The following is a 22,893-nucleotide window of genomic DNA, read 5'->3' on the forward strand; positions in this document are numbered from 1 at the left end:
CTCTGTGTGTTTCTGGCTTCTTTTGCTTAATGTATCTGTCATATCCAGGTTTTTTCACTGCTGTACAATATTCTTGTGTATGATAGACCACATTTTTTTTTTTTTTTGGTTTTTCGAGACAGGGTTTCTCTGTGTAGCTTTGCGCCTGTCCTGGAACTCACTTGGTAGCCCAGGCTGGCCTCGAACTCACAGAGATCCGCCTGGCTCTGCCTCCCGAGTGCTGGGATTAAAGGCGTGCGCCACCACCGCCCGGCGATAGACCACATTTTAAACTTCATTCCTTTGTTGATCGATTTTGATTTATTTCTAAGTTTATGGTATTATAAATTGCAGATGCTTTAGGCATTTTAAAACATATTTTTGGTTCACAAAAGGCATTGATTTCTTGGAACTAAAGTCTAAATGTAGAATTGTTCTGGTATATTTAATAATTCTTTGAGAAATGTCTTAATGAAGGAACTTTCGTTTGGACATCTTATAAGGAGACATACTTTTTGAAGAATCATTGTTAAAGATGAAAATTTACTATATTTTCTTTAGTAATTTGAGATTTTCTGCCTGGCAGACATTAGAGAACGTTTTTCTTTGCCCAGTAAGCTGAATCTTTCATGCTTGTGGAGAGTTATTTATTTTCCTGGTGTCTGGTACATACTGTGCACATTGCCATTTACTTGCAAGGTCTATCTTTTTTGGATAGGGTCAAATTGTCTTTTCTTGGGCAATATGTTTCAAATGATGATAAAATAACAGGAAAACAAAGTTTACTTTATAGAATTTTTCCTTGGGATCAACTTGGAATGCATCTTCAGTTTTGAAAGTGAGGGTACACTAGCAATTTTATGTAATCTCCAAACTTGACTTTGGCAACTTAATTTTACATTATTTCAAAGGTAAAGAATTTTTAAACATCATATGTCTGCTGGCAACATTTCCTAATGAAGTGTGATATTGCAAGGGTATGGGGAAAATTCCTGAGGTTTGGGAGGAGGTGGAGGTGGTTATAAATGAGGACAAAACTGGAAAAGTGCTTAAAATGAGGACTACAGTTCCTGGAAAAAACTCTAGTTCTCCTGAGGTGCTCTGACACTTAGTGTGTTACCAGAGAGACCAGAAGGAGACCACCCTTAACCATTTTCACAACACCATCTTTTTTTTTTAAAACAACGTTGTTTTTGTTTTCCTGTCTTTGTTTTATTAATAGCATTTAATAAGTGTTGAATGGTTAAACATGAAATGGGGGATTTTTTAATGGACAATGACTTGATATACTACTTCTGTAAATTAAAAATTTCTGTATGCGGGACAAATAGCCAAATGAATGGAAACACATGAACTATGAACCAATGGCTGAGGGGTCCCCACTGGATCAGGCCCTCCGAATGGGTGAGACAGTTGATTGGCTTGATCTGTTTGGGAGGCATCCAGGCAGTGGGACCAGATCTTGTGCTCATTGCATGAGTTGGCTGTTTGAAACCTGGGGCCTATGCAGGATTGTTTGGCTCGGCCTGGGAGGAGGGGTCTAGACCTACCTGGACTGAGTCTACCAGGTTGACCTCAGTCTGTGGGGAAGGCTTTGCTCTGGAGGAGATGGGAATGGGGGGCGGGGTTGGGGGGAAGGTGAGGGGGACGGGAGGGGGGAGAACAAGAGAATCTGTGGCTGATATGTAGAACTGAATTGTATTGCAAAATAAATTAAAATAAATTAAAAAAAAATTTCTGTATGCAGTTATAGAGGTGGTAGAAATCCTTCAGAGGCCCCATGAATCCTGAGTCAAATCCAGAATCCTTATTAAGGCTGCCAAGGTCAGCATCTTCTGGTGCTGAATGTTTCCCCAGCCTCACCTCTTGCCAGGCCCTACATGATGTCACTACTATAGTCTTTCCAGCTCCCCTTTCCCTCTCTGTCCTCAGTGTTTGGTTCAAGTCTCTCTGTCTGTCTGTCTGTCTGTCTGTCTGTCTGTCTGTCTCTCTCTCTCTCTCTCTGTGTGTGTGAGAGGGGGGGGGAGGGAGGGAGGGAGGGAGGGAGGGAGGGAGGGAGGGAGAGAGAGAGAGAGAGAGAGAGTTGTGTCCACGTTTGTGTGGTTGTGTTCAGGTGAGTGAATGCATGTGGTGGATGTACACGTGTATGCATGCATATGGAGGCCGGAGGTTGGCACTGGGTGTCTTCCTCAATAAATCTCCACCTTATGTTTTGAGGTAGGGTTTACCACTGAACCTGGACCCCACCAGTTGGCTAAGATGGCTTGCCAGTGAGTTCCAGAGATTTAGCTGTCTCTACCTCCCAGCACTGCCGTTACAGGAACGCATCACTGCACCCAGCTTTGATGTGGATGCTGCACATTTGAACTCAGGTTCTCATGCTTGTGCAACAGGCACTTTACCAACTGAACCATTTCCCTCTGGCCCTGGTTCACACTTCTTTATCCTACAGCATCTTTTCCCTCCCTAATTTGATGAACTCTCCTGTCTGTTACCGTCACCTTTCTTTCCAAAGCCTCCTCTAGGTCCCAAACTAGCTTAGGCAAACTACATCTGTGCTCCTTTTGGCCCTAGTATACTTGCTCACCGTACTTTACAAAATTTAACTTTTTATTTTGCATACCAGAAAAATTTCCATGGCCTAGTCCCAGAATGGTCACTTGGTAGGTACTGATTAAAGATTGACATTGATGTTTAGATGAATGTATCAAACCAGCCTAATTTTTTCTAGGTAGGGTCTCATGCAGTCCAAGATGACCTCAAACTTGATATGTAGCAAAGGCTGACCTTGAATTCCTGATCCTTCTGCTTCAATCTCCCAAATGATGGGATTACAGGCATGTACTACTATATCTGGCCTTTTATATGACCAGAGCTACAGGGGATAGATGATTGCTACATGCCATGAAATTTACGGAGTTCATTTTGATACAGAGACATAAGATGTCCACAAATAGCAGTAATCTAAAGTACAAAGGGCTTGGTGCCATAAAGGAGATATAAATAAAATACTGTGAGTTTAGAAGACAAAGAGAAAGTTAATGGGAAAGAATAGAAAGTAGCATTTGAGATAAGGAATTAAGGGCCGCTAAGACAGGAGTGAGCAAAGATAAGAATCTCTCATGTATCATACAGTTTTTGGCCAAAGAGAGTAGATACTATGAAGTTGTAATGAGCAGTAGGAAACACTTGGAACTGTGTGAAGTAGCCCTGTTGGAGAAGCCCACTAAGCTGATGAGTTCGTATTTGTTTTTTTCTCAAGTGCAAATAGCCTTAAAAGTCTGGGGCAGTTTTTTTTAAAGCCTAGTGACATTAGCAGAGAGTCCCTTATGATTAATGTATGAATGAAATATCTTAGGAGCTTTTAAGGAAACTGTTATAATTTCTGTAGCTAATAGTATAGAAAAACCCCATGACCTTTAGCTCTTTGACCTTTTCATATCATACTTTTTTCAGTGAAAACTTATATGAAGTAACAGATCACATGACCAATACATTCTAAGAAGTGAAAATTGAAACTGACAAGGGAAAAAACACTACCAAGACAGAAATGCCTTATATAAATGCAGAAACATATAAAACGTTGTTTGCTTAGGAACCGTTTCCAAAACATTGCCTTTAGCTGTCTGGAAAATTCTAGATACAGATGAATTATACTGCTGGTAGTTGTTACTTTCCGGGTAGTTTTAGGTCATTCCAGTTAAATACAACTATGTTCTTCTAACCTCAGTCTGTCTACTTCCTCTATAAGCAGTGAGTATTGCATTCCGGTTGTTTTATGGCATCTGGTTTCTAGTTATGTAAAGCCAGGCCTTGAACACTGTAGGCCTCAATTATCACATTTTCATTGGCCTCTGTCTTCTGTACCTTGAATACAGTTTGCATCATAATAGCAATATAGAGCAGGAAGAATGATGGATGAAGACTAAGAGTGACTTGTGTTAAGTCCTGGTTATGCTGTTCACTAGCTGTATGGCCTTTGGCAGTTGATTCACCTCTCCCAAGACTTTGTTCTTTCATCTCTAAGATGGAAATAGTGGTCCTTGCCCTGTCTTTCTGAAGGATCTGTGACCAGGGATACATGCAAGTACTCTAAAAATGGTCAATGCCTTTACCAAGAGTTGGGCTTCAGTGGCTAGCTTTACACTCTATGATGCAATCCCGACTTTCCTCTCTTATCTCACAGTTCAATATTGCCCGGGTTCTACCCTCTCTCCAATGCAAATATACATAGTGTTCTACTCATATGGAGTATTTGCTTCTCTCATCTCTGCTAAATTCAAGCAAAAATTTAAACACCAATTCAAATTGTATCCTCCAGTACCCATTGATTTCCCTTTTGTTAAATTTTGACAACACCTAATGATTGTCAACACTTGCCTTGTGAATTGCCCTTTATCCTTATCTTCCTTTCATGTAAGGCTCACATTAAATCATTTTACCATCCTTAGCTGGTTCACTTAACATTTAGTGAATATTTACAAACCGTTTTCTGTTTTCTCTGTATTCCTCATAGTACCAAGTTCATAACGCAATAAAGAACTATTAGTTCATTTACTTCAAAATTTACATGTAGACTTTAAAAGAGACATGTGAACTCATCTTTTTCCAGGGCTTGGAGTACTCCTACTGTCAGCTCTCTCTACCCCTTCCCCTTCCTACAGAACCACAGAAGAGTCCTTAGAATATAACTACTTACAGTAACTTCCTGAGATGATGGAAGTATCTCATGTCCATGCTGCCCTGCATAGTAGTTATCCATTGTGCTTTTTGAGTGACTGAAATGTAGCTTAGTGCTATGAAGAACTGATTTTTAATTTGCTGCTGAAGCTTGAACTTGGAGCCTCACACCCACTACACATGCACTTTACCGTTCACTGAGCTACTCTCCAAACCTCTTGATTTTTTTAATTGCTTTTAATTTGGAAGGCTTGTGTAGCTAGTAGCTTCTGTATCGGACAAGTGGCTTTCTAACCTTTTCTAACCTTTCTAACCTTGATCATCACACTATGAAAAATGCATTTTATATTGTAATCTAGTTTATATAGATGTACGCAGGATCAGCTAATTCCCTCTGTGATATTCAGTTTCACTTTTTGTTTGTGGTGGTGGGGATGTGTGTTATATGCTTGTGTGTGTGTGTGTGTGTGTGTGTGTGTGTGTGTGTGTGTGTGTGCATATAGAGGTAAGGAGGATGTTTGGTGTCTCTCTCTATTGCTGTCTGCCTTATTCTCTTGAGACAGGGTCTTTCATTTAACTTGAACTTTATTCTTTTGGCTAGGCTGGCTGGCCAATGAGCTCCTGGGATCTGCCTATCTCTCCACACTGTCCCCCACCCCCACCAACCACCATAGCCCAACACTTAGATTACAGACAAGTAAGACCATGCCTTGCTTTATTTTTGTTGTTATGAGTGCTAGAGACTCAAACTTTAATGCTTTTACCCACTAAGCTGTCTCTCCAACTCTCAATTTTATTTATTTATTTTTTTAAGTGGAAAACAGGAAAAAGAGATTTATTCAATATGGCCACGCTGGGAAGAAGGAAAAAGACATTCAGCACACACACAAATCTGTCTTTGGGTCCTAAAGTGAGATCAAAGTTTAAATTGAGGGCCAAGGATATGCACATCTAAGCAGTCCTTGTCAAGGTGTGGCCATGCCCACCAAAAGTACTGACTACAACACACTATGTCGATTTCATAACCCTTGATAAATTATGGCCTGAGGTTTTAAAAAAATACATCATACATTTTAAAGTAGAATCTGAGGCCCAAAGAAGTACAGTCAGTCCTCCGAGGTCACAGGTTAAGTTAAATGGCAGAGTGAGGCTAGAACTTACATTTTGGCGTTCCTAGTCTAGAACCATTTCCAACAGCTCTTCTTTCTCTTTACCATGCTATGTATGGAAAATCACAGAGACTCAGAGATAAGAATCAGAAAGCCAGTTAGCATGCTATTTGACTGGATAGTGTCAGTTTCATGGTTTCTGCATGAGTCATGAGCTCAGTAATGGAGGGTCACTGCTGCCTTGGTTTGGTTTGTCTTCTACTCTCCAATGTCACTGCTGTAACAGCATGGAGGTAGAGTACTTTAAACCCATTCCATGTGGCAGCGACTGAGTGGGTGGATTAAGAGCGAGAAGGCATTAAGAATCAAGGTCCTTCTCACCTCTGTTGTAGAAGAGGGACCTCAAGTCTTACATTATATGGCCACTCAATATTCTGCATCCGTGTATCCAGTGCGCTGCCCTCTTATCAGCAAACACAGATGGTGGTATGTTCAGAGCGACACTCGTCACTGCCCAGTTTCAAACTTTCTAAGTTCTTGATTGTCAGAAGAGTCAGGCACAGGGAAGGAAAAGAATGAAGAGGGGACAGGACCTGTCCAGAGATCAACAGAGACTGGGGGAGACCAGAGCAATAAATAAATCCAGGCAGATGGAAATGAAGGCACATTCTCCAATGTGCCAGACTTTCGGTGTTCTGGATTTTTCTTCTGACTTCTGGCCTTTTGAATTAACGTGCCACCTACTGTGCTTCTTCTTTTCAAAATTCCTTCGGAGGTTGGCTGCTCCTTATCTTTTTAAATCTGGCATCCTCACCTGTGAGTCTAAACTGTTCTGGTTTCTCCAAGCTTATTACCCACCCACCCACTCCTATGTTTTCCCGTCATGTGGCATCACTCACGCTTGAAAACTCGTAGTTACTTTTTAGTCTCTCAATTTTACCTACCCCACCCTACACCGAGAAGCTTGCCAAGTCCATCCAGTGTTTCCTCAACCAGGAAGTTCCTCCCTTCCCCATTACAGCTTCTATCTTATTGCCATTGTTGTGAGTGTACTGTATGAGAAACAGATGGACATGTTTATGTCTTTCAACAAAATCAATTCATTGAACAACAACAAATTCATAATTTATACTGGTAGCCTTCTGGCTACAATTTGCCAAGTAGCCCTGGTTTTATTACAATCTTAATTACTAATATTAAAATCTCAGATCACACATTGCACAACAAACAGTAATTCTGTTTTTATGTATGAAGGTTATAGAATAGCTATAGAAAGGTTGGAGTTCAAGGAGTTCAAAAAGGCCTCATTGGATACAGGTAGAGATCCAGTGCAGATGCAAAGAGCATCCCTTCAGTGGTAAGGTAAGGTACCCAGTTGGAGAGCTGCTAAGGCTGAGTTGTAGGGCTGCAGGGTTGAGCTGCAGGGGTTGCAGGCTGAACTGAGTTGAACTGTAGAGGCAAGGTCTAGTACTGGGTCCAGATGGACTAACAGACTTATGGACAACAATTTGAGTAGCTGTAGGGACCAAGCTGAGCTGAAGCCCTGGGGACAGTCACGAGTGCCTGCTAATCCCTTGACAAGCATACCGGGTAATCAGATGGTCTGTGTCACTAGGGGTTGTTGTCATAACAATTCTAGGTGTCCTTCAGGGTCTTGGTGAAGATGTTGAACCTGTTCCTTCTGGTGAGTTGGGTAAGTTTTTGGGCCTGGTTTTCTGAAATGCTTTTAATATGCCCATGTGTTCATATAGCTTCAGCTTACCAGTTTATAAGTGCTACATTTGTAATTCTTAAATTTAAAACAGTCTTTTCACACCCTAGTTGAGCTTGCATCCTTTCTTTTTCTCACCTTCTACCCTCCTCTCCTTGATATGTGCTACATTCTGCTATTATCCGATTCCAGAACCATCTTCCCTTGTAGATTAAAAACCTTTGAAGGACTAATACTGTTTCTCACTGATTGTTTTTTCTTCATGCCTAGCACTTAGTAGGTATCCTGTAAAGTTTATGGAATGAACTAGGGATAGCGATTCAGGTGTGTGTATGTGTTTGCTCCTGTGAATGTTTTGATTGTGAGGATGTGACCTACCAGTATGTTAAATATGCATATATTGCTGAGGAGGCTGCTTTGGAACCAGCGGTCCTTGCTTGCAGTTAGAAAGGGAAACCTACAAGGAGTTAACCTCTGTCACAAATTCCTTCTGGCCCTGAGATTCCATGGCCTTTAACTCCACCTTAGAGAGCTTGTGGCATTTCTTTCTTAGAACAAGGTTCACAGTATCTTGGAGCCTTGTTTTGTAAGTGTCTTTGTTAAACTATAGCAAAGAAAAAAAAATCTTGTTTTTCAAGGCAACCTTCTTTTTTCATTTACTTGCAGTTTTCCAAAACAACCTTGAGAAAATATAGTCATTCCCTGGGAAAAGTATGACATCAGCAAAAATGGCAAAGCCAGGACCTCTGAAAATTCTCTCCTTAATGGCAAAAAAAAAAAAAAAAACCAAAACCAAAAACCAGGCAGCACATGTCAGAGTCAATATTTCAGAATTCTGGAAATGAAAAGGCTTGTACCAATTTAAGGCCATATAGCCAAGAAGACCAGCAACATGTTGGGAAGAAGAGTTTTGCGGTAGTTCTTCTTGTCTGGCCCAGTCTTTGGCCTTGTACTTTGTAGCTAGAATATCCTTGAAAATCAACAGCTTCCAGTCACAGAAACTCCAGCTGCCCAGCAGCCACTGCGGCCCCTCTATAGTTTCAGTTCTGAAGAACTGTCCCCATGTCCTCTGCCCAGTTGTTCTTTGGAAGGCCCCACTTAAAGGCTTATTTACTTGACCTCAACTCTGGGTTGCAGAAAGCCTTTTACTCAGGGTGTTGTTTTTTAAACCCTTAGACACAATTACCTTCTCAGTTGCTTGAAGCAGTAGATAACCTTTCCAGCTAACTAACCAGAAAGCTTCCAAGGCAAAACAGAGGGCTAAGATACCTCGGGAATTTCTAAAAGCTTGAGATAGTCTTGAGAATCTAAAAAACACAAAGGCTGTTGCATTCCCAAGGCTGTATGCATATTCAGGACATATTTGTATAAGTCATAAATTCTCATTCTTGAGCCTTACACAAGCAGAAAATGAAAGGCAGAGAGATCGCCTGGCTGGGTCGGTGTCGAAGACATGCCCTAACATATGTATAAATCCCCTTGGTCAAGGATGAAAGGCATTTTGGTTACAGGAGTTAAAAGGAAATCCTGGTTTAATCATTAAGCTAATCCAGTAGAGACATCAGTACAATAATTATTCTAACAAGGTAGAGTTTATTTTTTTCCTTAGGCCTAGTAGCAGTTAATTTTGGTCAACCAAGGCATGTTTGGATCCTCACCTTTAAACAGCCTGAGAGAACAAGGCTTTATGAGCTTGGTATCTTGTTTGTTAAACATGAAGGGCTAGCCAAACAGAGTTTGTGGAGTGAGGAGAGTTAAAGGCTTTGCTGGTAGTCCAAAGTAATTGTGTCAGAAATGAGATTTTGTTTTTTGTTACTACTTCAAACACTTCCCAGGTGGCTTTGCCTTCTGTCTGAGTTCTCCTGGTGACGGACCTAGTCTTCCTTTCCCAGGTGCACTTTCAGCTAGAGACTCTGGGCCACTCCTGCCATTTCTGTCAAACTCATCTTCTGTTTGTTCTATATGTGCAGCCTTGACTCAGGACTTACTGAGGACAGACACACTGCATTCTGGGAGTCTGTCTTCTAAGCGGAGAAAGGATACAAATAGAAGCTCTAATGACCTTTTTGCAGGCCTAGCACAGCTTGAGAATGGGTGAAGAGCCAGAGTCAAATTCTTTGGCTACCATTTCATTCAGAGCCATCCTAAATGAAGCAGGGCAGTTGTCGCAGACTTTAAAGGGCTGTACCAAATTTACCAGATAGCTGGCCAATGACTCACTGTGGCAGAGTTGGCAATAGAGATATCCCTTCCTTCAGTCCATACTAAAAACAGATCCGAGGTTTCTGTACATACATGCTGTACATTGATAGTGTCACCTGTCCTCACTCTATCCAGTATGCCTGAGAGGCTGTCATTTTCCCATGCTCCTCTCAAGCTACTTCAGAAATTATCTTTTCTTACTGTGGAAGAGCACTGGGTGTTCATTTCTACCTGGTTTCTCTTGTCTGTAATGGATCTTGGGTGGGATGGAGAGGTACACCATGTGATTTACCCTGCCTCTGTCACCCACCACCCCCTGGGAAGGGCTTGACCTGAAAGATCATTTTTAGCCTGGTATTTCCTGTGTGTGGGCCAGGGCCTGAGGCCAGAGGCAGAGAGGTTAAGAGGGCACAGGTTCTCTGGCAGAATGCTCTCTGGGGAATGAGATAGCCATCCCATGGCTAACTTCTTTAAGTGTGAAACACCATTACAGAGACTGTAATCTTAGTAAGGAAAACAAACGGATGGAGAAAGGCTACTTACATTCCTGAAAGATGAGAATTCTGTAATATGTTTCAAGAAAATACTCCTGCTTAACTGTGTTTCTAAAAGTGCTTGCACGGATTGTGACTTCAACCTCCAGCAAAGTCTTTTGAGCAGAGACACCTGCCTTCATACTTGGCAAGGTCTCCGTTATACCTAGGAGCATTTATTTCTCTGAAGACAGCGTGATTCTGATTTAGAAAACAAATCTGGCAAACAATCTGGCCTTTCAAGTGACTTAAACATGTCCCACAGTACCACTCCCACAGGAAAATACACCCATGGGACACTTAGAGACTGCTTTGGAAGGGTCCTTGTAGCTACTTGGAGCTGAACAAAAGGTTCCCTATTCTCTCTTAGCTTCCTTTTGGAGAGGGGCTAGGGAGCTTTCAAAAGCTGAGAGATGGGATGTAATGGATGCCTTTGCTTTTAACTCACAGCAAATATTTCTCATGCAAATAGAAACAAATTGTGAAATACAGCTATCAATTTATTTTTTGGTTACATTAAAACAGATTTTGATATGCTGGCTTAAAACATATTTACTACCCATAATATTATTTTGCTTCAGAAGAAAATTACTTAGAAATAATTTGGAGGCAGGACCCCTACACCTACCCATGTCAGTCTTGAATCTTTTAGCATACCTCTTCCTCCCTCCCACAGATGTGAATGTCCACTTGAACACCTCTCAGATCACAGAGTTGTAAGCTCTAAGAGTAACTCATGGGATTTAGCTTGATTTCACTTGGTTGCTTTATCTTGAGCGATAACTATAGATGAATATATTAGGAAAACTGGCTTTTGCTACTGACATTCAGCACTCAGCACCTCTGAAAGCCTATGTGTCTGGAGGGGGTTGGTTCTCAACATATACCAGTTCCTTAGCAAACACCAACTGCGTGTCTGATGATTTAATTTAATTTTATGGTGTCCATCTGCCTAGCATTAGGGTCCGATCCTATAGGTAAGATTTCAGTCGGACAAGATTGCCCACACTTGAGATACCAGTTGTGACCTCTTCTTTTGATTAACTGACTATAAAGTGCAGTTCCTATTACTACTATCCCGAATTCCTCCCCACTTGTGGCTTAATCATTTGCAAGGATTGCTCACAGAACTCAGGGAAGTACTTACTGATGTTTACTCATTTATTATAAAAAAAAAAAAAACATTGCAAAGGATGCAGATAAATAGCCAAACAGAAGATATGTATGGGAAGTGGGAGAGGCAAGAAGCTTTCTATTTCCTCTGCAGGCCCCAGTATGTATTTAACATATCCAGAACGCCCCAAACCTCAGCACTCAAGAATTTTTTATGGAAGCTTCATCATGTAGGCATGAGCTATTTTTGACTCAATCTCTGTCCTCTCTCCCCTTCCTGCAGGGTTGGGGGTGGAATGCAGCTTCCACACTGCATTTTAATCCCTGCTGAGTCTTGCGGGTGACTAGACCCATCTGAGTGCTCCCCACGAATGGCCTTATTAGAACTGAAGGTACTCTTCAGTTCTACGTTTTATACAGATGCAAACAAACAAGGAAAGGCAGGTTACAAATCAGAAAATTTAAGTAAAGTGGTTCAAAGTCCTTAGAATTCTGTCCAAAAAACCTAGTTGTATGCTATTCTGATGGTATTAATGGACTTTTCGGAACCTCTCAACATAGTTACTGACTGTCAGTATGCTGAAAGAGTGGTCTTACATATTGAGACTGAAGAATTTATCCCTGATGAGTCAGAATTAACTTCGTTACTTATTCAGTTACAAGAAATAATCAGGAATAGGAATCATCCCTTATATAGAATCTATGAAATTCCAAGGGTTTAGGAGCTCCATGTCTGGAACTAGGATTTAAGACCAAATACTAGAACAAAAAAAGAAGATGTATCTGACATCCTAGTGCTCAGGAAATTACAGGGATTTTCAGAGCTGTGTGCCAGAAAACGAGGACAGTGAGCAAATATATAGTTCTTATTATATCACAACATCACAATAGCCATTTGTGAATCTCAAGAACAAGTTCTATTTATAGTCAGCCTCAAGAGCCTTCTTTGTAGGAGCCATATGTGAGTAAGATGGAAAATAAAAGCACTGTAAAAATATCGAGTCTTCTAGCTACAGTGTTATCATCCTGACAATAGTACATTCTCCAGGCTTGTCACAGCCCCCTCCAAGGTCTTGGCTGCTAGAAATCTCACCATAGAAAGCTCGTAGTATTCCCTGTGAACAGACAGGAGCCATTACTGTTTTACCTTGGTCTGCTTTTGTGGGGAGAAGCTAGGTAAGTGGATATTTATGAAGGAGGCCCATGAAAGGAAAGAATTTTAAAGTAATTCTGGGCATGTGGCTTTTCAGATATCATTTTAAATGAAACCATGAGAAATAGGTCACAAATAGGCTGAGAAAGTAGCTCAGGCAAGTGCTTGCTGTGTGCCCACTTATTTAAATATTTAAATATTCCTTTAGAGTCAAGCTGATGACCTTTTACTTTCAGGACAATGGTAGAAATCAGCGAATCATAGAAATAAGCCCTATCTATGAAATTATATTTATGCTCCTTCATTTTCCTTTAGTTATGTCCAAGTATGAAAACCAGATTACTATTTTCACTGACTACCTAGAAGAATTCCCGGATACAGATGAGCTGGTATGGATCTTGGGGAAGCAGCATCTTCTTAAGACAGGTAAGCTGGGCAGCACTGATCAGAGAGGCCCCAGCTGAGGTGGGTGCCTGGGGTTAAGGGTTTCTCATTTTCTTTCTTGGGTTGACAAAACATTGTCTTGATAAGGGCTAACACTACTCTGAGGCAGATTACCTTGCTTGTTGTTGCACAGCCTTCCAAGGCCTCGAGAGGCCTTAGCCAAGCATTTACATGATTTTATTTGCACAATTTGCAAAAGCAATGTATTTTTATTCTTTTCTGTAAAGAAGCCCTGCTCCCGTTCCAGAAGACTTGAGATTCAAAAAAACATGCCTTTATTCATAGTATTACTAACCAGTATCTAGTCATTGGGCTATATATTTCTTATTCTTATCATATCTTCATGCTTCTAGACAAAACACCCAGGGACTTCCACATAAGCCACGGCTTTCAGAAACAATATCAGACACAAGAAATCTTCTCTTTCAGATCTTCTTGTAATGACTGCACCGTCCCAGTTGATTCTGGTTTTGTATATAGCTTCTATTTATTTGCAGTAGATGGAAAGGAGGCTTGAGTTTTCCCACTTACCACAGCATTCTGAAAGAGTGGAAAAGACCCAGTGCTCTGAAATCGATAAAGACATCTGTATAAAGCCTGAGCTGGAAAAGAGGCAGCTCTGAGAGGTATTACTTCCCAAGGAAGTAATATGCCCTTAGCATAGACTAAGAGATAGGAGGAAGCTGATTAAAGAGCAGGAGAAGAAGTTAGGCCTTGGTCTTCCTGCCCCAGTGTTTTATTGGAGAATTGTGAACAGTGGAGAGATCATGAAGCTAACCATTAGGGAGACTTTAACTCTAACCCAGTGGTTCTCAACCTGTGGGTCACAACCCCTTTGGAGGACAAATGATCTTTTCACAGGGGTCCCATATCAGATATCCTGCATATCAGATATTTGTATTATTATTCATAACTAGCAAAGTTACAGTTATGAAGTAGCAATGAAATAATTTTATGGTTGGGGGTCACCACAAAATGAGGAACTAAATTAAAGTGTTGCAGCATTAGGAAGGTTGAGAATCCCTGCCCCCATCAGGGAGACTTTGTTTAACTCTAACTTGGGAAAGGGGCTTTCTCTTCTCTTTCTGAATCTTCCCTTCCTTTTCCAGGACTTAAAGTGAAGGCTTGAGGAGGATCTTTTCTAGTTCTACTTTCCAAACAACAGGAAAATCTAGGGTGCCACATATGCTCTCTCTCTCTCTCTCTCTCTCTCTCTCTCTCTCTCTCTCTCTCTCTCTCTCTCTCTCTCTCTCTCTGAGAAAGGGTTTTACCCTATAGTTCAAGCTTACCTGGAACTCTAGAACTCACTATGTAGACTAAGCTGACCTCAAATTCACAATAATCCTCCTGCTTCAGCCTCTCAAGTGCTGGGATTATAGGCATTTGACACTATGCCTGCCTGGGAAATGCCTTTCAAACTGAACTTTTTGTTTGTCAAATTCCTCCCTAGCATAGAGCCAAGCTGGAAGGACGTATAGCACCTGAAGAGGCAAGCGTGACCTGTGTGAATGTTTAAAGGGTCAGGCATATAATAATAGCAACGTTTGGCATAAACTTATTAGAGTATCAACTAAGTGCTTTATAAGTGTGTGTGTGTGTGTGTGTGTGTGTGTGTGTGTGTGTGTGTGTGTGTGTGTGTATTTTGACTTTATTCGAATTATCTTGTTGGATACTCACATCTCCTCAATGAAATAGGTATTGCTACTCCTCATTTTGCAGATGAGAGAACAGACACTCAGAAAATTTGAGTAATAAATTTATATATATAGTAGGTAGCAGACTCAAGTCCCACCCCTGCTACAAGGTTTCAGTCTGTAGCCCAGGCTGGCCTTGATTTTGCAATTCTCTTGCCTTAGGCTCTGAGTACGAGGATTATAAGAATGTGCCACCATACTCTTGGGTTGGGTCTGTAGCTCAGTTGGTAGAATATCTAACATGCACCAAGTATTGGATTCAATCCCCCAACACCCCATATACTGGGACTAGTGGCCATGCCTGTTAGCTCAGCACTAGAAAGATAGAGATAGAAGAATCAGAAATTTAACATCATCCTCAGCAATTCTGAAGACATTTTAGAGTACATTGGATCCTGTTGAAAGTGGTGCTTTCAAAGACAAGAAAAGAGAACTCTTATTTTTTTCAATTTTATTTAGTTTAGGTGTATGGGTATTTTGCCTATATTCAGGTCTGTGCACCAGGAGGCCAGAAGATGGCATTAGATGCCCTTGAATGGAGCTACAGATGGTTGTTAGCCACTATGTGGGTGCTGGAAATCGAACCCAGGTCCCCTGGAAGAGCAGACAGTGCTTATAACCACTGAGCCATTTTTCAAGGCCCAAGAACTCTTACTTTTAAACATTATCCATCTCCCAAAATGGGGGCTAGGCACTGGGGACAACAAAATGAAAGAAAATACATACAGCTCTAATTTTTTTATTTACTCAAAGAGATGGAATTAGAAACTATGGGTAAAATTTGAATTTCCGTTTTGATTTTGAAAACACAATGACTATAGATGCTATACTGAATACACATATGCATATTGATATTAAGAAGGAGAGAGATGACTAGAGAAGACAGAACCATATCCAAGTATGGGAGGAAATGAAGAAGCCATAATTGTAGTGATTGAAGGAAATTTGCATCATAGAATGCAAGAAATATGCTTTGAAAAGGTATGCAAGATATTTGTGTTATTATACATTCACTTACATGAAAATAGGACCCTAGGTACTGTGGACAAAGTTCTTATACAGTTTGCAGGAGCATTTCCTTTTTAGTTAAATATATGCATTTGTACCCCTGTTTCTGCACACGAACCTCCTCCAAACATATGAACTCCTGGTTTTAGATAATAGATGATGGGCACTGATACTATCGCCATTCAGGGTGGAGGTGACTGCCTTAGTGGATTATCTAAGATACTTGCTTTTCCTATTTCTTGTCATTTGGGCATGACCTCAGTGGTAATACCTGTGGGATCTTGAAAATCATTGAGAAGGAGTCAGGAAGCATCTAATATGAAGATGCTATATAATATAATATATCATTAGAAGAACCTGTAGAGTAGCACTGGTGAAAATGAAGGTAAAGAGAAATACTGAAATTATTAGACTCAAATGAGATTAGGTTGCCTGTGAATTTCCCTAGTTCTATAACATTCGTTTGGCTGTCTGAAAATAAGCTTGCTGCTGGCATAGAAGTCAAATGTAGGCATTTTTCTAGATGGGATATGGTGATTTACTTTTAATTTCACATTTAATTACAGAAAAATCTAAGCTGTTGTCTGATATAAGTGCTCGTCTATGGTTTACATACAGAAGGAAATTTTCACCGATTGGTAGGTATATCATTTGTTGTGCTGTGCTCTCTTCCTTGTAGATAGCTTGCCTGAGGTTATCAATGACATCACAGAAACCTCAGAGTTAACAGCTCACTGTGGCAAAGAATTTGATTTAGGGGAGCAGGTAAGTTTACCATTTTATCCCAAACTGTCATTGTGGAAGTAGCCCATCACATGTGGTTCCATGGCGTTGTAGTGTTAAACCGTTAGTCATTTTGACCCACCTTCAAGTTTTCATGCAACAGATGGTATTAAAATAAATCAAATCAGCTTGAATTGGGTAATATCTAGCTATTAAATTACCTTTCACTGCTGTATGGTACTATTTGACTGTTAAAGAGGCTTGGGCCTTGAAGGAAAGAAAAGAATTCCTTCTATTATTTTCTCATAAAATGAGAGCATTTTGACATTCAGAGATAAATTAAGAGAGATTTTCTTAGATTTTATCCTAGTCTGTCCCTAGCTGCCATTTAGGGGAAAAGAAAAGGACAATTTGATAAGTGAGTTTGCTCCATCTGAGAGGATTTGTAAAATGTGAGCAGTGTAGTCACCCCCTAATGTCATGGAAAGATGGGGAAAGAGTCTAAAAGTGTTAGAAGTTACTCTCCTAAAAAGAACCTTGTCTGACCAAGGTTGGACCTAGTAATTGGAGTGAAATTAACCTTTCTGTGATGGGCCCAAACTGAAGCCCACATAAACATTTTCTTTGCTTTACAAGCAGTAGTAACACAAAAGAATAATCTTTAGTGTCCTGGGGTCCTAAACTGTTAATGTTCACTGGGGGAAGAGACCTTTACAAAGCCGGGCAACTTTTTAGTCAACTCTGACAGTGTTTGTAAAGAGCTGATTTGTCTTTATGTGGGCCTCACTCTACCTTTTCTGCACTGATCTAACCTTAATCCCAGCATTAGCAAGAGCCTAAGGGCTCTCCTTCCAGCTCCAAAATCCATTCACTCCCCTTAGTGTTGACATAGCGATGCTGTTTCAGTCCCTACAACAAAGCAGTTGGGATGAGGGAGGATAATTTGGCCCACTTGTTTGTCAAGAGTGATCACTTTTTTGAAACTAGTGTTCTGAGATCACACTTCTGAGTTGGAAAACAAAATCAACGTATCTGATTATGTTGGTCCTTTTGAATAGGACCCTAGTAGAAACTCATCCTGGCCACATGTGTGACTTTAACTTTACATCAAATCTTCTTAAAATGGGACCCATGGTCTCATTTATTAACTGGCTTTGTATATTTTAAAGACATAATGCATTTCTAACTTATTAATAGCATTTTATATAAGACCATATTCACAATACCAAGTATCCTATGTGGGGTCTAGAACTGTTAAATATTTTCTCATTTAATTCTTATAATGCCCACTGATAGTAGGCAGAGTGTGTTCTGTTATCCTCAACGTATAGATGAGGCTTAGCTTGTATAAGTAGATATCAGTCTTCTGCCTAATCTAGGGTTCTTTCATCTATTTGTTGTTGTTTTAAACTTCACTAAGTGCATTTAGAATAGTCAAGTGCCTTTCATATGTCTTTGATCATTTTAATGTCTATCCTTGGTGGTCGTATTTGTGCTTTAGTCAAGGTAATCTCCTTGTTGCTAGTTATCCATGATAGTCACTTACCAAAATAGCACGCATGCTCTGAAGTCTTCAAGCAAGAGCCCCAAGGGGCATGTTTAGTTCATTGTTTGTTTTGTCTTCGACTGTAGAATCTGCTTCTATTGATTCGGCATTGCCTTTACAAGTCTCACTTCTATATTCAAGCTCTGTATGAATTTGTATTTATTGTCTCTCTTTTCAGAGTTCATGAACAGGTATATGTGTTTGTAGTTTCAAATATGCTGATGATTGAGAAGAGATTAATTTAAGGCGCACATTTTCATGCCCATCCATTTTTGCCAACAGGGGGAACAGGCCCTTCATCTGATGCCGGCTGGGGATGTATGCTGCGCTGTGGACAGATGATGCTGGCTCAGGCCCTTATCTGTAGACACTTGGGAAGGGGTGAGTTCCATTTGTTCTACAAATTGTTTCAGAGACATCTGCCATATCACTTGTTGCTGTGGTTTAAGAACATTCAGTAACAAAACTGCAGATCCCAAATTGCTTTCTAACAGCTCAAGTGGTGGGCTAAAAAGTCAACCAAGCCCATCATGAGAAGGAAAGAGCTGATACTTCCTTATGACTCACCAAGGGAGAGTTATTTTCCGGGGACAGAACTAACCTGGGGCAGATGTGTCATTTAGAATTTCCATTTTTACTACTGTTGGAATGGGTCGTTAAAAATATCAGATAATGTCAGAAAAAAAAAGCTGTGGCTCTAAACTGGGCCTGGTGGTAATCCTGTGCTCAGGAGGCAGAGGTGGGCAGAGCTCTGGGACTTTGAGGCCAGCCTGGTCTACTAGAGAATGACATGACAACCAAAACTTCCTAGAGAGACCCTGTCTCCAAACACAAAACAAAACAAACAAAAAGCCGTGGCCATGGTGGCTTACACCTACAATCCCATCCCTCAGAAGGCTGAGGTAAGAGAACTGCTGTGAGTTTGAGGCTAGCCTTGCCTGCCTACTAAGTTTCCAACCAGCCTGGACTATGGAGCAAGACCCTGTTTCAATAAATAAAACAAAAGAAATACACAAAACAAAATGAAAAGCTAACAAAGAAAACAGGAAGAAGGGTGTGGTGATCAGTCTGTTTCTTAACTATTTTAAAATACCCATCTAGCTCAGGATATAAGTGACCTAAAGGAAGTGCTCAGTGAGGAAGCTAGTACTATTTTGGGTTTTGTTCACTGAGTATGTCCATTTGATAATGAAGAAATTCTTAAATTAGCTTCTGCAGAGGGTGGCTTCATTATTTAAGAACCTTCTAGTAATTCTTGTTCTTATTTTCTCTGGGACATATGCATGCTTCTTCATGGACCTCTGTAGAATGATCTTGGATAGACACCAGTGAGATAATTTGTCCAGGGCCAAGCAGTGTAGATGTGAGATTATAATGCTTATACTCTGATTCTGTGCCCAGCAAGTACTCTATACATACTTCTTAATCTAGACTTATTGTTGTTTTAAGGGGTAAATCCACATTTTATTAGCATATATCAATTGTACAAAGTAGTAGGTTTTATTGTGACATTTCCATACATTGTTTATATTTTGACCATAGTCACTTTCTCTATTACCATTCCTTTTTTAAAGATTTTATTTTTATTTTTTAATATTATATTTCTACGTATGTTTGTATGTACATGCATATGTGCACATGAATGTAGTGCCTGCAGAAGCTGGAAGTGAGCATTGAATCCCCTGAAGCTAGAGTCACAGATGGTTGTGAGCTACCTGACATGTGTTCTGGGTCCTAACCTTGGGTCCTTTGCAAAAGCAGTATAGTGCTGTTAACCACTGAGCCATCTCTCCAGACCCTCTGTTACCATTCCTTATCCCCCTCCCCATCTCCTTTGTCCTTTTTCACCCTCCCCCTTAATCCCTGTTTCATTTTCATGCCTTAATTTTTTCTCTCTAGAATCCACATCTGAGAGAAAGCATGCAATACTTGTCATTGTGAGATTGGCTTGCTTTTATTTCCCGGTTACATCCTTACTAGTTATTTTTTTATTACTTATTTATTCTGTGTGTGTGTGTGTGTGTGTGTGTGTGTGTGTGTGTGTGCATGTGAGTGTGTACACTCTGTACCACAGTGTGCTTGAGCTCCACAGTGTGGAGATCAGTTCTCTCTTTCAACCATGAGGGTCCTGGAGACCTGTAACACCAATTGTTAGAAGGTCTTATTAATAAAAATAAACCCGGGGCCAGGTATTGGGGTGAATCCTGGAAGATCAGAGAAGCAAAACAAGCCACAGTCTCACCTCGCCAATTCCTCAGCTGATCCTGTTTCCTCAGACTGGAAGCCTCTGAATCCTCATCCAAATGTGTCTCAGCTGAACTGTGCTGCTCAAAAGCCTAGAAGCTTAACCAGGCCAAAAGCTTCTAGTTTCTGGTCCTCACGTCTTATATACCTTTCTGATTTCTGCCATCACTTCTTGGGATTAAAGGTGTGAGTCACCATGCCTGGCTCTGTTCTCAATGTGGCTTTGAACTCACAGAGATCCGGGTGGATCTCTGCCTCCAAAAGGCTAGGATTAAAGGTGTGTGTGCCACCATTTTCTGGCCTCTATGTCTAGTGGCTGTTCTGTTCTCTGACCTCAGATAAATTTATTAGGGTGCACGATATATTTTGGGGAACATAATATCACCACAGAGACCAAACTCAGGTCACTGGACTTGGCAACACACATTGTTACCTGCTGAGTTATCTTGCTACTCCTTTTAATTCATTATTTAAAAACGTGAAGGTGATTTTTCTGAAAGTGAATTCTTGAAGTAGGGGCATACTGGAAAATCCCCAGAGGCAGCAGTCACAGTTGTTTCAGCATAAAGGCAAATAGCAGGAAGGATTTGGATAGATCTTGTAGTTAAAATAAATTAGAAGAGGCCATTTTGCAAAAGTCTTTTGAATTCTTTCTTATTCAATAACTTTAAAATTAAGATGAGGTATTCATGTGGTAGTCATCAGAAAGTATTTGGTGGTCCTTAGCAGCCAGTTAATCAAGATTTCCCCAGAATCAGATAGTTCAATAACTATTAAAATAAGTTGGCTGTGGTTTGCCCTATCGGATATGATAGAGCTGAAACTTAAGACTTAGTTTCAGAGAAACTAGGAACAAAAGGGAACTGAGGGAACCAGAGATGATGGCTTGTAGTCTCAGTTACATTTCCAAAGTTGTTAATTCAGACTCTTTTGAGACCCTCCAGAGAGAAATTTAGGTCTTGGATGCAAGCTTACTCTCCCCACCCCCTGACCAAATCTGTCCCTTTAGACAGAGTTCCTAGAACTGAGAGGTGATTCTGTAGCCTTTTGCAGTTCTCTTCAGTAGGTTCTATGTGGGCCCTGTCACATTTGGGGACTCTGTTTGTTTAAGGCATAGATGAGATCCTTAGAATCATGGTGATATGTATTTTGATCTTAAGGAAACTATGAACACCTATCAGATTTTGTTTTGTTTTGTTTTTCTTAAGCTTGTTGTGAATTTTTCTTAAGATGCTGTTGAGAGTTAGGGGCAGTGGCATATATATATATATATATATATATATATATATATATATATATATATATATATATATATAATCCTAGCACTTAGGAGGCTATGGCAGTAAGATCACTACAAATTTGAGGCCAGCCTGGTCTACATAGTGAGTTCCAGACCATCCAGGGCTATATGATGAAACCTGCATCCAAAACAAAAGAAATGTGTTATAAAAATGGGGCCAGGGTCATAGTTGAGTGGAAGAGGGCTTGTTGTGCACAAGGCCCTGGCTTCTATACCCAGTACTAGAAAAAGGTTGGTGCAAAAAAAAAATTGTTAGTGTGTATTTTTTTTTGAGATATGTTGTTATTATGTAGCCCTCATGTTCCTAGAACTGATCCTGTGACCCAAGTTGGCATCAAATTCATTCATTATCCTCCTATCTCTGTCCCCTATCCCAGAGTATTTATATTGCAGGCATATGTCACCACGAGTGGCTATTTGCATGTATGCAGGTGTGTGTGTGTGTGTGTGTGTGTGTGTGTGTGTGTGTGTGTGTGTGTGCGCGCGCGCGTGCGCGCACATATGGAGACCTGAGGTTAACATATCTTCCCTAAGTCCCTTTCCACCTTGTTTTGTGAGACAGGGTCTCTCACTGAACCTGGAACTTGCTGATTTGGCTAGACTGGCTGGCCACCCAGTCCCCAGGGTGGCCTATCTCCCCAGGGTCTCTGTCTTCCCAATACTGGATTATAGGTGCTACTACTACTACTACTACTGCACAGAGCTTTTTACGTGGGTGCTGGGTTTCCAAACTCTGGTCCTCATGTTGGCAAGCACTTTACCAATTGAATCATGTCCCTCCTGTTTTTTGTTTGGTTGGCTGGTTGGTTTTTGTTTGTTTGTTTTGTTGAAAGAAAGGTCTTGTTGTATATAGCATAGGCTAATCTTGAACTCACAATATAGTCTAGGCTGGCCATGAGATTGAAATTTTCCTGCCTCAACCTCCTGAATGCTGATATTACAGTATTTTTTTCTTTCCCTTCTCAGTATACAATTTTCAAAAACACGTCCTTAGCAGTGAATTGTGTAGAGTATTTCCACATAAACTTTTCTATGTCAGAATTGCACTTCCCCTCATGAGACCCTTTGGCCCTTCTGCCAGAATGTAAGAACAAAAGCCATTGCTGTTTGTGTAAAGATGAGACACTATGGCGTCTGGCTTATATCCTCAAAGTGTGGCTGCCAGGAAATATCTTTGTGACGCTGTTGTTGTTGTGATTGTTGGCCAGCTCCTGCCCTTGGGGCAAGTCAATTCTCTGGTGAACTTCATCCTCAGCTTTTAGCTTTGCCACACATGCTAGACAAGTGATCTACATTCCCCAGCCATGGCTTTTACTTTCTACCCACCAGACCCTTAGAAGTCAGTTTCACAGCATCTACTATCTAAAGGAAAGATGCTTAGCAATGTGCCAGCTTCACCATTCCCACCTTCTGGATGTAGCTCTCTTGTTCTAATTTGTTGCCGGCTAATAAAC

The 22,893-nt window shown here is 40.6% G+C and overlaps 1 protein-coding gene across 2 annotated transcripts in view; it reads left to right on the forward strand.

The window, feature by feature from the left end:
• Atg4a (autophagy related 4A cysteine peptidase) overlaps nt 1-22,893 on the forward strand; it is a 52,699-nt gene that overhangs the window by 13,436 nt on the left and 16,370 nt on the right. The window contains exons 2-4 of one of the 2 annotated variants that reach the window (XM_052737085.1): nt 12,796-12,906; nt 16,193-16,264; nt 18,178-18,276. In XM_052737085.1, coding sequence (XP_052593045.1) covers nt 12,798-12,906; nt 16,193-16,264; nt 18,178-18,276 — 280 coding nt within the window. In that variant the 5' untranslated portion in view covers nt 12,796-12,797. Of the gene's footprint in view, nt 1-12,793; nt 12,907-16,192; nt 16,265-16,305; nt 16,392-18,177; nt 18,277-22,893 lie in introns of those variants that run through there. The other variant, XM_052737094.1, reaches the window with a different exon arrangement.

This window comes from Peromyscus californicus, unplaced genomic scaffold (genome assembly GCF_007827085.1).
Source record: "Peromyscus californicus insignis strain IS unplaced genomic scaffold, ASM782708v3 Scaffold_10__1_contigs__length_136768540, whole genome shotgun sequence".
NCBI lineage: Eukaryota > Metazoa > Chordata > Mammalia > Rodentia > Cricetidae > Peromyscus > Peromyscus californicus.